This window comes from Pongo pygmaeus, chromosome 1 (assembly GCF_028885625.2).
Source record: "Pongo pygmaeus isolate AG05252 chromosome 1, NHGRI_mPonPyg2-v2.0_pri, whole genome shotgun sequence".
Taxonomy (NCBI): Eukaryota; Metazoa; Chordata; class Mammalia; order Primates; family Hominidae; genus Pongo; species Pongo pygmaeus.
In genome coordinates this window covers 69,830,340-69,845,350 of record NC_072373.2, presented here as the reverse complement: position 1 = coordinate 69,845,350, position 15,011 = coordinate 69,830,340, and the positions used below count along the sequence as shown (strand labels likewise).

The 15,011-nt window shown below is 36.3% G+C and overlaps 2 protein-coding genes across 17 annotated transcripts in view; both read left to right on the top strand.

Annotated features, from left to right (window-relative positions):
* QSOX1 (quiescin sulfhydryl oxidase 1) overlaps nucleotides 1-15,011 on the top strand; it is a 299,134-nt gene that overhangs the window by 150,069 nt on the left and 134,054 nt on the right. The window lies entirely within an intron of this gene.
* Nucleotides 1-15,011, top strand: part of CEP350 (centrosomal protein 350) — a 159,174-nt gene that overhangs the window by 96,028 nt on the left and 48,135 nt on the right. For all 16 annotated transcript variants that reach the window (XM_063651301.1, XM_054454017.2, XM_063651462.1 and 13 more), the window contains 4 exons: nucleotides 2,946-3,142; nucleotides 3,726-3,910; nucleotides 4,382-4,469; nucleotides 12,188-12,334. In XM_063651301.1, coding sequence (XP_063507371.1) covers nucleotides 2,946-3,142; nucleotides 3,726-3,910; nucleotides 4,382-4,469; nucleotides 12,188-12,334 — 617 coding nt within the window. The remainder of the gene's footprint in view (nucleotides 1-2,945; nucleotides 3,143-3,725; nucleotides 3,911-4,381; nucleotides 4,470-12,187; nucleotides 12,335-15,011) is intronic.

Sequence of the window (15,011 nt, the reverse complement as noted above, 5' to 3'; positions counted from 1 at the left end):
TGAGGAAATGGAGTTAGGAATCTAAAGAAGCCAAGACAGCTAGAATTCACAGGGCAGCCACTATCCAAAGAAACCAAACCCTTAAAAACCTCGTACGTAGAAGAAAACATAAGTCTAGGTGACGTTTGGTTTCATGATGACTTCCTAGGTACGTAACACCTCAAGGTATGATCTGTGAAAGAAAAAATTGATGAATTGTGTTTTATCAGAATTTTAAAACTTCTATTCTGTGAAAGACATTGTGAAGAGAATGAAAAGACAAGCCACAGATTGGGAGAAAATATTTGCAACTCACATATTTGATAAAGGATTTATATCTAGAATATATAAAGAACTCTTAAAACTCAGTAATAGAAGGCTGGGTGCAGTGGCTTATACCTGAAATCCCAGCACTTTGGGAGGCTGAGGCAGGCAGATCACCTGAGGTCAGGAGTTCAAGACCAGCCTGGCCAACATGGTGAAACCCCATCTCTACAAAAAATACAAAAGTTATCTGGGCGTGGTGGTATGTGCCTGTAGTCCCAGCTACTCAGGAGGCTGAAGCAGGAGAATTGCTCGAACCCGGGAGGTGGAGGTTGCAGTGAGCTGAAATTGTGCCACTGCACTCCAACCTGGGCAACGAGAGTGAGATTCTGTCTCCAAAAAAAACCAAAAAAACAAAAAAACCTCAATAATAGGAAAAACAACTCAATTTTACAAATGTACGGAAGATCTGAACAAATACTTCATTGAAGAAAATATGCAGATGGCACATAGACACAGGAAAAAGTCTTCAACATCATATATCATTAGAGAAATTAAAATTAAAATTACAAGATACCGTAACACACTTATTAGAATGGCTGTCAGAAAAACAGACAATAACAAATTGGTAACAAGGATGCAGAGCAACAGGAACTTGCATACATTGCTGGTGAGAATGGAAAATTATATGGTCACTGTGGAAGATAGTTTCATAGTGTCTTGTAAGACTTAACCATACAATCCAGCAATCACATGCCTGGATATTTACCAAGTGATTTGAAAACTTACATCTACATAAAAACCTATATACTGTTGTTCATAGCAGCATATTCATAATTGCTAAGAACTAGAAGCAACCAAGATGTCCTTTACTAGGGGAATGGATAAACAAACTGGTACATCCATACAACGAAATACTATTCAGCTATTAAAAGGAATAATCTTTTGATTCATGCAACAACATGAACGAATTTTACAGTTCTCCGCTCTACCAGACCTCTGCTGTACCAGATGAGCTGTTGAAGGGAGCACACATGGACGAATTTTAAATGAATTTTACTAAGTGAAAAAGCAGGCCCCAAAAGTCTGTGTATTATAATATGATTCAATTTATAAGACAGTCTGTAAAAGGCACAACTAAAGAGTTGGAAAACAATTGGTTTCTAGGCATTAGGGGGAAGAGGAAGTAGTTGACTGCAAAGAGGATGCACGGAGGGACGTTTAGGATGAAGGAACTGTTACATAGAGTAGTTGTTCTGTGTGTATGTATGTTCTGTATGATGCTATGTATTTGTCAAAACCTTGGAACTGTGTATCACAATGAGTAAATTTTAATATCTGTGAACTAATCATGCATACACACACATTAATCAGGATATTGGGAGTTCCCAAAATGGAACGCAGCCTGCAATAAATGGATCTAACTGTGTTACAAATACATGGCATAACAACATTGAAGGGGTTAGGGGAAAAGAGCTGATCTAAATGAGTAACTTTGGAAAATGGTGTCTGGAGTGGAAACTATTAATATAAGCCTAATACAATAGGAACGGTACATAAACCTATACTCTAATTGGATAATAGTTTTTCACAGGGGTACAGGTTAACAGTTCTTTACATATGTATTGGGTTTGAACAAATAAGTAAATGAGTGTTGGATGGTAGGAGCCAGGTTTCTCAGTGTTGGAAGGGAAGATACACAAGAAAGGAAGACTAGAATGAACTCTGGTACTGGATCATAGACATAAGTACGAATTCATGTTTAGCTGGCTGACTGGATGGGTACAAAAGCAGTTGTAATTGTATGCATAACTATGTGCACACACATGTATACATGGATTAATATACATCCATATATTACCTAGCTCTGTCCACTGAGCAAGTGCAGAAGCAGTGATACACCCGTAGTAACAAGGGCAACTAGTGCCTACAAATTCTTTCTTTCTTTTTTTAAGAGACGGGGTCTTGCTCTGTCACCCAGGCTGGTCTCGAACTCCTGGCCTCAAGGGATCCTCCTACCTTGGCATCCCAAAATGCTGGAATTACAGGTGTGAGCCCCTGTGCCTGGCCCCTAGATTGTGGTTTCTAAATATCATTCTTTAATAAAGTAAATAAGAGCTCTTTGTAGAAATGGCTGATTCTAGGGCTGTAGGGAAAATACAATTTGAGCCTGGAGTATCTTATAGTACCAGAAAGGGAAGAAGTATTCAATAAAAAAAAAGATGCAGGACCATGTCAAAGGCACACAGGAACCAAACAGAAAGAGCTGTCATATTCTAATTAAGCTTGGAATTAATGGGTTTTTTAAAAAGATATTTTTACTTGCATTTCTTTGATTGATAGTAATGTTAAACATTTTTTTCACTTTTACTATTTATATTTCCCTTGTAAAGCATCTGATCTGACCTTTTTTCATTTTTCTATAGGTGCATTAGTGGTTTTCTAATTGATTTGTAAGAGCTCTCTAAATTTTTTGCAACATTAATCTTTATATGTCTTTACCTAATATTTCTAGGTATTTTTAGAGGTTTTTTCTTGCTTGTAAGGCAAATGAATTTTGTTTATTATTTCATGTCTATTTATTAGTGATCAGTTTTATGAATTTATGTTGGATTGTCCCATAAAGAGGCAGAGGGCTACTAATTGAATGCCTACTGAGAAAAATTATAATGATAAAATCTACTTTCTCCATATTCGTTTAGACTCAACGTCTATTGCAACAGAATATTCTCTGAAATTTGATGAATCCATGACAGAAGATGAAATAGAAGAACAATCATTTCGATCATTACTGCCTTCAGAGAGTCACCGCAGATTTAACATGGAAAAGAGAAGAGGTCATCATGATGACTCTGATGAAGAAGCTTCTCCAGAAAAAACTACACTGTCTACTGCCAAGGTGTGTTTCACTTTATCTGTGGAGGTAAATGGTTGTGGATATGTTCTCTCAAAGATATGAGAAAACATTTTGTACTTGTCTTATTTGTCAGCTACTAGAATGATTTTTCTAAGATATCAGTTTTATTTTATAGTTTTCCTATGAAATCTGGTTTCACTTTCCTTACAAAGTACAATACAAACTTATTTTTTGGAATGATATATAAGGCCTTTGAGGATCTGAGCCAATATTGTCTCTCTAGCTTTTGTACTTACTTCACTCTTCTAATATTTTATTCCATTTAGAAATTTACATTTGTTCTTACCAAATTGTAATCCTCTTGGTTAACAGGAACAAATTCTTACCCACTTTGTATCCTTGGGACAGTAATTGGCTTGCAGTAGTTTATTAAAATTTTATTGGCTGAATAAATTAGCAGATGAATGTTAATCTGCCTCATGTGCCTTTTTAAAGAATATTCTCTTACATTGTTGGTGGCCTTGTTAAATACATAGTTTGTTTTTGTAAATGCATACCTCTTTTAGTGGAATTAAGTACCAAAAGGTTAGATGATGATAAACAAGAAAGAAACCATCTACTTTAGGAACTGAACATGCCATTCTCGGGAGGACAAGATAGCTTTTCTAAATTTACTATGGAGATGGTTCGACAGTACATGAAAGAAGAAGAAATGAGGGCAGCTCACCAGTCTTCACTCCTGCGTCTCCGTGAAAAGGCCTTGAAGGAGAAGACTAAGGCTGAGTTGGCCTGGTTAGAGCATCAAAAAAAGTAAGTTCTTTTGAGCAGTTTTCACTAATTTCTTCATTCATAAAATGGAATGCTTAAGATGTTTTTGTTTCCTCATTTCATTTGATGAGAGCAACCCAGTTTCTCAAGCTAGAAATATGGCAGTCATACTTGATTTGTATTTCTTTGAAGACCTCCTCCTACCCACATAACATTTTCTTTGCATTCCTCTTTTATCACTTAACTGACTGTAATCTTATGTTGTCATATGATGCAATATTATAAATTTCCCCAAGTCCTTCTGTCTTCAGAGGACACATTCTAGGGCTTGCATATACCTCCGTAAAATACTTATTCGGATATTAATGGTTACGGCTACATGTAGCAACTGCTTTTCACATTTGAAAATGTTAAATTGGTTTGTAGACTTTTTAGTAGTCAAGAATTCTTGACATTATTCAGGTAAGAGAAATTTAATCAAATCTTTGTCTCAATGAAAAATATTATTTGCAGACATCTACGAGACAAAGGAGAGGATGATAAAATGCCCCCACTCCGGAAGAAACAGCGTGGTTTGCTTTTAAGGTTGCAGCAAGAAAAGGTATGTTAGGGAAGGCACCCCTTTAGGACAGCTTATAAGGCAAGTTAGTTTGTGGAATCTATTATTTTGCCTGATTTCTTTTCCTTATTATTGCCTTAAATGAGATTTAGTTGATACTTCCACTGTTTATGTTCATACTACTATAATTATAGGGGTTGCTTGGTAATCTACTGTATTTCTCCTAAATGAGGATTGTGTGTCACTGCTAAATTAATAAAATACACAGGCAAACTTTCTACCTTCATGTAGTAAGTAGAAGAAAATACTCTTTTGAAATACAAATTTTAAAAATTAAGATATGTGTAAAAGAATCTATTTGGATTAAATTTTAAATTATTGTTTCCCTATACTTTCATGACATATTAATTACATATTGATAAATATTTCGGCTTAATGGACTTAGAAAGACCTCAGTTTTGAATTCTGGAGAGGCAGCATGGTGGTGTAGTGGTAAAGAATTCAGGCTCTGGAGTTAGATTTTCTAGGTTAAAATCCCAACTTTACCAGTTGCTGGTTTCATAACCTTGAACAAGTTACTTAACTTCTCTGTGTCTCAGTTTTCCTCATCTGTAAACTGAAGATAATAATAGTAACATACTTTATAGGGTTGTTTTGAGGAATAAGTGAGTTAATACATAAAATAAACTTAGAGCAGACCGTGGCACAATGGTAAGTGCTCAATAAATATTAGTTGCTATTATTCGAAATCCAGCGTTGTCACTTGCAACTGTGTAATCATGGTCAAAGTTTAAGTAACTCTCTGAGACTTAATTTCCTCATCTGTAGGAGTGGGATTATACTTCATATGGTGGTTGTGAGGATTAAATGAGGTAACATATGTAAAGTGGGTTTCACTGTGCCTGGTAAGTATTCAATAGATTCAAGTTTTTTTCCCCATATTAACCTGTTGTCAGGTGCTAGCTACTATGTTAGATGATTTAGGAAGCTAATTATCTGAATTATATATTGGCTTATTACTTAGTTATATGTTTATCCCAGGAAACATTACAGATGATAGGAATTTGAATAAATTCTGAATTCCATTTTTTTTTTTTTTTTTTGAGACGGGGTCTCGCTCTTTCACCCACGCCGGACTGCAGTGGCGCTATCTCAGCTCACTGCAAGCTCCGCCTCCCAGGTTCACACCATTCTCCTGCCTCAGCCTCCTGAGTAGCTGGGACTACAGCCCCCACCACTGCGCCTGGCTAATTTTTTTGTATTTTTAGTAGAGACGGGATTTCACCATGTTAGCCAGGATGGTCTTGATCTCCTGACCTCATGATCCGACCACCTCGGCCTCCCAAAGTGCTGGGATTACAGGCTTGAGCCACCGTGCCCGGCCTGAATTCTATTTTTTAAAAAATAAGTTGTGTCTTTTTAATCCAAAAAATTGGTTTTAAAATAAATTAAAATTTTTTCTTAATTAAAATAAGTAAATAACTTTCTATAATGTTACAATAGCTTTCTGTTATAAGATAGAATAAAAATAAGATTTATAAATTTATCCATCATTCTGTGGGGTTTCTTTTCACTTTCTTGATAGTATCCTTTGAAGTATAAAATTTTTCATTTTGATATGTCTGGTATTTTATTGCATGCCTGCTAATAACACATTTTTTGTTTTGATTAGTTTGAAAATGTATTTGTTTCACCTTTATTTTTGAAGGATATTTTTAATAGGCATAAAATTATTTTCTTTCAGCACTTCTAAAGATATTTTTCCATTATTTACTGCTTTCCATTGTTTATGTGGAGAGGTCAGTTATCTTAGTCTTGTTCTTTTGAAGGTTCCTCTTAAGATTATTTAAAAATTATCCAATTTTTCAGTAGTTTTACTATGATGCATGTAGCCGTGGTTTCCGTTGTATTCATCCTATTTAGGATTTGCTGAGCTTCTTGTATCGGTTGTTTTATTTAATCAGTTTTTTCAGAAACTATCTCTTCATGTATTGCTTCTGCCCCCCACCCCTTTTTTTTTTTTTTTTTGAGACAGGGTCCCACTCTGTTGCCCAGGCTGGAGTACAGTGGCACGATCTCAGCTCACTGCAACCTCTGCCTCCAGGGCTCAAGCAGTCCTCTCACCTAAGCCTCCCCTGTAACTGGGACCACAGGTTTGCGCCACCAGTGCCAGGTAATTTTTTGTAGAGATGGGGTTTCGCCATGTTGCCCAGGCTGATCTTGAACTCCTGGACTCAAGTGATCCCCCCACATTGGCGTCCCAGAATACTAGGATTACAGGTGTGAGCCACTGTGCCTGGCCACTTCTACCTCATTCTTTTTCTCCTTTCCTTCAGGGATTTCAATTAGACATAGGTTAGACCTTTTGACCATTTGCCACATCCCTCTCCTCTGTCTTGTTTGTATTTCATTCCTTAAAACAAACAAATTAAAAACTAAAAAGACTGTGCTTCACTTTGGAAAGTTTTTATTGACCTGTCTTTGAGTTCATTAGTATGTCCTCTACTTTGCCCAGTGTACTGCTAAGTCTATCCAGTGAGTTCTTAATTTGATTTGTTTTAGTTCTATAATACCCAATTTTATTCTTTTTAAAATAGATTATGAGTCTGTTGAAATTCTCTATCCTTTAATCTACTTTTCTTTCTTTTTTTATTTTATTTTTTTTTTTGGAGATGGAGTTTCGCTCTTCCTGCCCAGGCTAGAGTGCAATGGTGTGATCTTGGCTCACTGCAACCCCTGCCTCTCGGGTACAAGTGATTCTCCTGCCTCAGCCTCCTGAGTAGCTGGGATTACAGGCGTCTGCCACCACACCCAGCTAATTTTTTTGTATTTTTAGTAGAGACGGGGTTTCACCATGTTGGCCAGGCTGGTCTCGAGCCCCTGACCTCAGGTGATCCACCCACCTTGGCTTCCCAAAGTGCTGGGATTACAGGCATGAGCCACTGTGCCTGGCCTACTTTTCTTTTTCTACTTATTATCCATAGTTATTTTAATGTTCTTGACTGCTATTTCTTCCCTGTCTGCTTGTATGTGGCCATCTGTGCCTCTATTATTACTATTGTCTGTTTTCTCTTTTTTTTTTTTTAAACTATCGTGTGGCCCCTTTTCTTTGCATGCCTAGTAATTTTTTTGTTGAATACTAGTCACAGTTATATAAATAACTGCAAAGGCTCCAGCTGATGGTCTCTTCCCCCAGAAAGGATTTATCCTTTCTTTTGCTATCTTATTAGAGTTTTCTTTTGCTATTTTATTAGAGTTATCAACTGTTCATCTTAATTCATTCAAAGATTGTGCTGGGTTAGGGTTGGGTTGTAGAGTTGGTAAGCCTCAGTCTACTTCTGGTTTGCATTGTCCCTAGGTTGGGGCTTTCCAGGGATTCACTGGAAACCCAGATAAAACTTTTTACTCAGTACAAGAGACTGGGGATTTCTGCCCTGCTTTTGAGACTTTTCTGGGTTAACTCCTTAGCCCTCTATGTGCTACTTCAGAACTTGACAACTGCTTTGAGGAGAATGTGAGTTTGAGATCTCCTGAGTCTCCAGTTTTGTCACTGTGGCTCTGTGTAGATGGTTAGAGTGTTGACTGGTGTAACCACTTTGAGTTGAGAGCAATTGCCACTACCTGGTTCAGTTGAGGACATATATAATATATGACTCAGCAGTTCTGTCTTGGTATATATCCTAAAAAAGCTTTCACATATGTGCAAGGGAAAATGGAAACAACTTAATTTCTTCAATAAAAGAATAGATGAAATAAAACATATTCTTGCAAGAAAGTATAATACTGCAGGAAACTGAATGTGTTAGATATCAGCACTGTCTATGGAGATTTCTGAAATGATAGTAATTTTCTTTATCTGTGTTGTCCAATACTATAGCTACTAGCCACATGTAGCTAGAAGCTGTCATATTGGACAGTGTAGCATGAGATATTCATTTATCAAAAACCATAATGTTCTTTTTTATAGAAAAGCAAGATGCAAAGAATATATACAGTATTATACCCGTCATATAAGTTTTTTTAAAGTAACCAATTAGTAGTATATGTTCTGTGGAACCACTCATGCATCAAAAGCAAAAAACTACATATAGGAATGATACACTTCTGGGGAAGAGAGGAAGGAGGAAGAGATTGGCATGGAGTTTGGTTTCATCTGTATTTATCTATTTATAGATAATAACATATTTGAAACAAATGTGCAAACTGTTAAATATGTTTAATGCCAGTCGTAGGGATATGAGTGACTACTTTTTCTTTTTGTAATACTTAAGAATTTTTTAAGTAAATATGCAAAATATACTCTTTGATCCAATTGGTTACCCCTGAAAAGTTGCCTTATAGGTTGAAAGAACCAAAGTGTAAGAATGTATGTGCTAAGATATTTCTTGCAACTGTAGCAGTAAGAATTCTTTTGACTGATAGTGAAATGGCTGGCTCTAAGCAATTTGGTAGAACCGTATCCAAAAAAGAAAGGCCATATTTTCCTATGTCTTATTCGTTTTACCCTCCCTGAAGTGACATTCGTAACACATAAAAATAACCATTTTAATAAAGTGAATAATTCACTTATACCATTCACCATTTTAAAGTGAACAATTCATTTGTACAACTTCGTGAGTTACTCTTACAAGAGGTGCAAACCTGTTTCCCAAGTATTCCTTAGAAGTTGTCTCTTTTTTCTTCTAGGCTTGAATTGGGTGAATTTATACATTATTTGGTTCAGAAACTCAGGCCTAAGTTAGTGGAAGTTTTAAAACATACTCTGTGAAACTCTGGCCTCTAAGACCTTTTCACAGGTCTGGAAGGTCAAAACTATTTTCATAATGATACTCTGTTATGAATTTGCCCTTTTCACTGTGTTGACATTTGTACTAAATAGTAGAAAACAATGCTGAGTAAAACTGCTGGTGCTTTATCACAAGTCAATGGCACCAAACTGTATTGGTAATTGTCTTCATGCCACTTACTTGCAGTTAAAAAAAGCAAATTTCATTTAGAATGTTCTGATTGAGTAGTAAGAATTATTAATTTTATTGTCTTGAACTCTTGAGTACATGTCTTTTTTGTATTCTGCGTGACAGAAACGGGAAATCTATAATCAGACACCTTTGCTCGATACCAGAATATAGTGATTAATTCAAGAAGTATTTGTGCGCTTGTTTGAATTGTGAGCCTTTTTTTTTTTTCATGGAATAGCATTTTTACTTGAAAGAATGATTCAAGGCAACCTGTGCTAATTCAGATTTAAGTGTTTGACAAATGTTTTTCTCAAAAACAAAGAAAGTATCCCTGTCACTTCAAATAAATAACTGACAATATATGTTGCCAATGATAAAATTCAAGCTTTCACACAAAAGTCAGGATTTTGAAAAATTTCTGTTGCCCACCCAAAATAATTTTTCTTTTGAGATTAATGGTGATATTCATGAGTATAACTGTTTGATATTGCATAATGAAGTGTGTCAACATTTAGAAAACCCGCATAACTTAGTGAACCAACATTTTCCCAGTGACCAATGCACAGTGTTAAAAAAAAATCAAGCTAGATGATAAAGAGATTTGCAAAACTCTAAAATATTCTTTTCAGTAAATTATTTTTTGTTTTGGAAAATATAGTTACTTTCTTTAAAATGTACACAATCATTGTATACTCATTAGGGAATGAGAATAAAGAGCAAGTAATACATTTGCTAACAGTGTATTTAGTGTTATAAAAAATGGTCTGATGCTCAGAGTCCCCTGACAGGGTCTCAAGACTTCCAGGGATTCCATAGAGCACACTTTGAGAACTGCTACTCCAGAAAAATTTATAAATGTGCCCAAGAAGACAAAATGTATAAGGCTTTTCACTTACAGCATTGTTTGTACAGTAGTAAAAAATAGACAACAACCTTAAAATCTCACCATATGGGGTGGGCACAGTGGCTCATGCCTATAATCCCAGTGCTTTGGGAGGCCAAAGTAGACAGAGCACTTAAGGCCAGGAGTTTGAGACCACCTTGGGCAACATAGCAAGACCCTGTGTCTACAAAAAAATAAAATAAAAATTAGCTATGCATGGTGGCGCATGCTTGTAGTCCTAGCTACTTGGGAGGCTAAGGTGGGAAGATCACTTGAGCCCACGAGTTTGAGGCTGCATTGAGCCACTGTACTACTCCAGCCTGGGCAACAGAGCAAGACCTTGTCTCTAAAAAATTTTAAAAATAAAAATAATCCCACCATATATGGGTAAGAGATAAATATATGGTTCTCCACTGTAATTTTATGCAGCATTAAAAGGCGTAAATTAGCATAGTGAAATATCAAAAGTGATATCTAGTAAAGCAAGATTTAAAATATACACATATGATATTTATAAAATATTTTTAAACATACAAACCAAATAGTATATCTTTTTTTTTTTGCAGATAAGCACAAATATTTTTAGAATAATTTAAAAAGAATGTGCTGGAAAGATAGATACCAAACCCATGATAGTTGTTACCTCTGAGAGTTGGGGCACAAGATTGCAGACTAGTTTTATCTGTAATGTTTTCTTTACAGGATTAAAGACTAGGAGAAAGTATAACTGAATATTAACAATTGTTAACTTGGTGTTTTGGAAATGTAGATGTTTATAAAGCACTTTTTTGCATTTTAAGGTAGTTTCAGAAAAATCTCGATTAAAATAATTATAACTAACAAATTTTAATGTCTTTATTATGCTTTATTGATAAGAAAACATTGATTGATTGATTGATTGATTGATTGATTGGTTGAGACAGGGTCTCACTCTGTTTCCCGGGCTGGAGTGCAGTGGCATGATTTTGGCTCACTGCAACCTTGACCTCCTGGGCTCAGGTTGATCCTCCCACCTCAGCCTCCCAAGTAGCTGGGACCACAGGTGAGTGCCACCACGCCTGGCTAATTTTTGTGTCTTTTGTAGAGGTGGGGTTTCACCGTGTTGCCCAGGCTAGTCAACTCCTGGGCTCAAGTGATCTGCCTGCCTTGGCCTCCCAAAGTGCTAGGATTACAGGTGTGAGCCACCATGCCCAGCCAAGAAAACAGATTTAAAACAAATTTATTTTTTAAAAAAAGATTATCTGTTAAATTTTGACAATTATTAGCAGTGAAGTGTATTATCTTCTGCCGACATAGCAACTGAAAACAGTATTCTGTGTGGAGAGATATTGGTACAATGTAGTCTTAAATGTTTCTGGTAGCATTGTAGACAGGGGCAGTCCTTTTTTGAAAGCAATTTTGAAAACTTTTTAAGAACCATAAAATGATTCATTGTCTTTGACTTGTTTATTTTACTTTTAGAAATCTCTCCTAAAGAATTAATCCATGGTATGAAACAGCTATGGGCATTAAAGCATTATTTGAGATAGTAAAACATTATAGGGGCCTAAAAGTTTAGCAGTAGAATAATAGTTACATTAATTAGTTTACTTGATAAGCAGCTATTAAACTAGTAAGTGTAAACGTTGAGTAGCATTATGGAAAAATACAAAATATATGTTATGTTTTAAAATGGGATATGAAATTATCAATCTAATTATAATTTAAAATTAAGAGATCATATTAAATTATTTTAGAATGGTGGGATTGTATGTGATTTATTTCCTCCCTCACTATTTTTTAAACTTTTCAGTATTACTACTTTTATTATAAAATACTATATTTATTTTTAATATATATGCTGATTTTTTTTTTTTAAATATTACTTCGGCCTTGTCTTCTCCCAATCTTAATCCCTCTCTTAACTCTTTAAACCTTAGGCAGAAATAAAACGTCTTCAAGAAGCCAATAAGGCAGCTCGGAAGGAAAGACAGCTGATTCTTAAACAGCAGGAGGAGATAGAAAAGATCCGACAGACCACCATAAAACTACAGGAGAAGTTGAAGTCTGCAGGGGAGAGTAAATTGGTAAACTACATGAAGTTATTATTTGTTTCCTGTCTTATGTTGATTGCCGGTATCTAACCCTGTCTCATGTTCTAAGATGATATTCATTCAAGCAGTATGATACGATAATGAACTAGGATAAAGTTCTATGGATGGGCCAGTCTTAGTCCATTTTCTGTTGCTATAACTGAATACCTAAGACTGGGTAATTTATAAAGGAGCAAAATTTTTTCTTACAGTTCTGGAAGGTGAGAAGTTCAAGGTCAAGGTGCCACATCTGGTGAGGGCCTTCTTGCTGGTAGGGACTCTCCGCAGAATCCCAAGGGGTGGTGCAGGGCATCACATGACAAGGGGGCTGAGTGTGCTAGCTCAATCCCCTCTTTCTTCTCTTATTAAGCCACTAAAGTCCAACCCTCATGACATCATCTATTTCTAATTACCTTTCAAAAGTTCTACCTCTCAAATACCATAGTCTGATTTCCCACTGTCTTAATGTTACAATGAGAATTAAGATTCAACATGAGTTACAGAGGGGAGAAACATTCAAACCATAGCAATGCCCTAATATATAGTGAGAATTTTATTTTTTTTCCTATGGAATATTCAAATTTTGAAAGGGCCACATAGTTCTTATACAATATTAGTTTAATTTAGAATATTTTTCACTTACAAACTAAATTGGAACAGAGGGCTTTGCTCTTATTTATCAATCCAAACATATTCTTCAGAATTAATGGGGGAGACTGTTTTACTATTTACATGATACTCATTTTAGCTATCCCACTTTAATACAACGATACATGATTCAAAGAAGATATTAGACAAAAACAAAATTTGAAACTTTTTTTTTTGGAGGGGGTGGACACGGTCTCACTCTGTCACCTGGACTGGAATAAAATGGTGCAATCACAGCTCACAGCAGCCTTGACCTCCCAGGGGTCAGGTAATCCTCACCTCAGCGTCCCGAGTAGCTGGGACTATAGGCTTGCACCTCCACCCCCAGCTAATTTTTTGTATTTTTTATAGAGATGGGGTTTTGCCATGTTGCTCAGGCTGGTCTCCAACTCCTGGGCTCAAGCAATCCATCTGCCTCAGCCTCCCAGAGTGTTAGGATTATAGGTGTGAGCCACCATGTCCAGTGGACCTATTCTAAGGTACTATAAAATGTCAATGTAGGGCTGGGTGCCATGACTCACACCTGTAATCCCAACACTTTGGGAGGCCTAGGTGGGCAGATTGCTTGAGCTCAGGAGTTTGAGACCAGCCTGGGCAACAGGGCGAAACCCCTAGCTCTACAAAAAATATAAAAATTAGCTGGGCATGGTGGCATACACCTATAGTCCCAGCTACTTGCGAGGCTGAGGTGGGAGGATTGCTTCAGCCTAGTAGGCCAAAGCTGCAGTAAGCTGTGACCACACCACTGCACTCCAGCCTAGGTGATAAAGCAAGACCCTGTCTCAAAAAAAAATCGTTATAGTGTGAGAAAACCCAGGCTGTATAGCAGTATAATTTTTAAAATTCCTAATATGCTCTGCTTTGATTTTTAAAGTAATCTTTAAATTTTGAAAAAATCTCAAACTTACAGAAAAATGTCAAACAGTACAAAAAATTCTATTATCCTGAGTTATCTGAGAGTAAGTTGCCAACAAATTAACATTGGTACATTACTACCACTTAATCTGCAGACTACCTGAAAGTGGGTGCCCTTCTCATTCCACCTGGGCTCTGACTCCCCAAGTTGGGCTATTCCCATCTCCTCACACCCTCTCTTCCTTGCCCTCTTTGGACTCTGGCTCTTGTGCTAGGAAGTTCTCTGTGGTAAGGCCATCCTCACTGTGCTTGGGCTTGCAGTTGTGTGTGGGGGTCACCTCCATGTGACATTCTTGTTGGCCTTCTTGAGCTCTGATTCCCCTTACTGGCCACCCTCCTGCATTGGATGCCCTCTTCATCCTACTCAGGTTCTGAGACCCCACTCTTGCCCTCCTGTGTCCCTCAGCCCCTACATAGATGCCTGCCTTGCTCTGTCCCATCCAATGACTTTAAGACTGAACTGTTCAGGAGGAAGAAAGGGAAGCTCAAGGGCTCTACTTTTTTTTTTAAACAAAATAAAAACAGTCATGACTGTTGCTACCCATCTTCCTGAAAAGTTAGGAGAATAAATGACTGTTTGTGGGGAAAACATACTAAGCAATTAAAGTTTTACTTTTTGCTCATCAGAAATAATGTATTGATTAATAGTTTCCAAATGTTTTCTTTACAAACTTTTTTAATTTTTGAAAACATTGTTTTGCATAAGGAATATTCAAAGGAAAAAACCCATGCCCTAGTATGATTAAAATAAATGTTACATCTTCCAGTCATTCTTTGTGTCTGTACACACATGTTTTCTATAGTTATAGTGTCTAATTTTTTTATTCCTTTTGAGTGGTCCAACTTTGAAATCTCAGAGAGGATGTATAGATACTAGATTACTAATAGCAGAAGCTTTTTTGGATTTCTTACATTTCTTCTTTTTTAAAATTATTACATGTTGTGATATTCTCTTTTTCTCTCTATATATAAATGGTGGTAAAAATATACATAATATGAAATGTACTAGTTTAACCATTTTTAAGTGTGTGATATATTTTGTCCTTTATTATCTTATTTTCAATTATTGTTATAAACATTGTATTGTGGATAAACTTAATTTTGAATT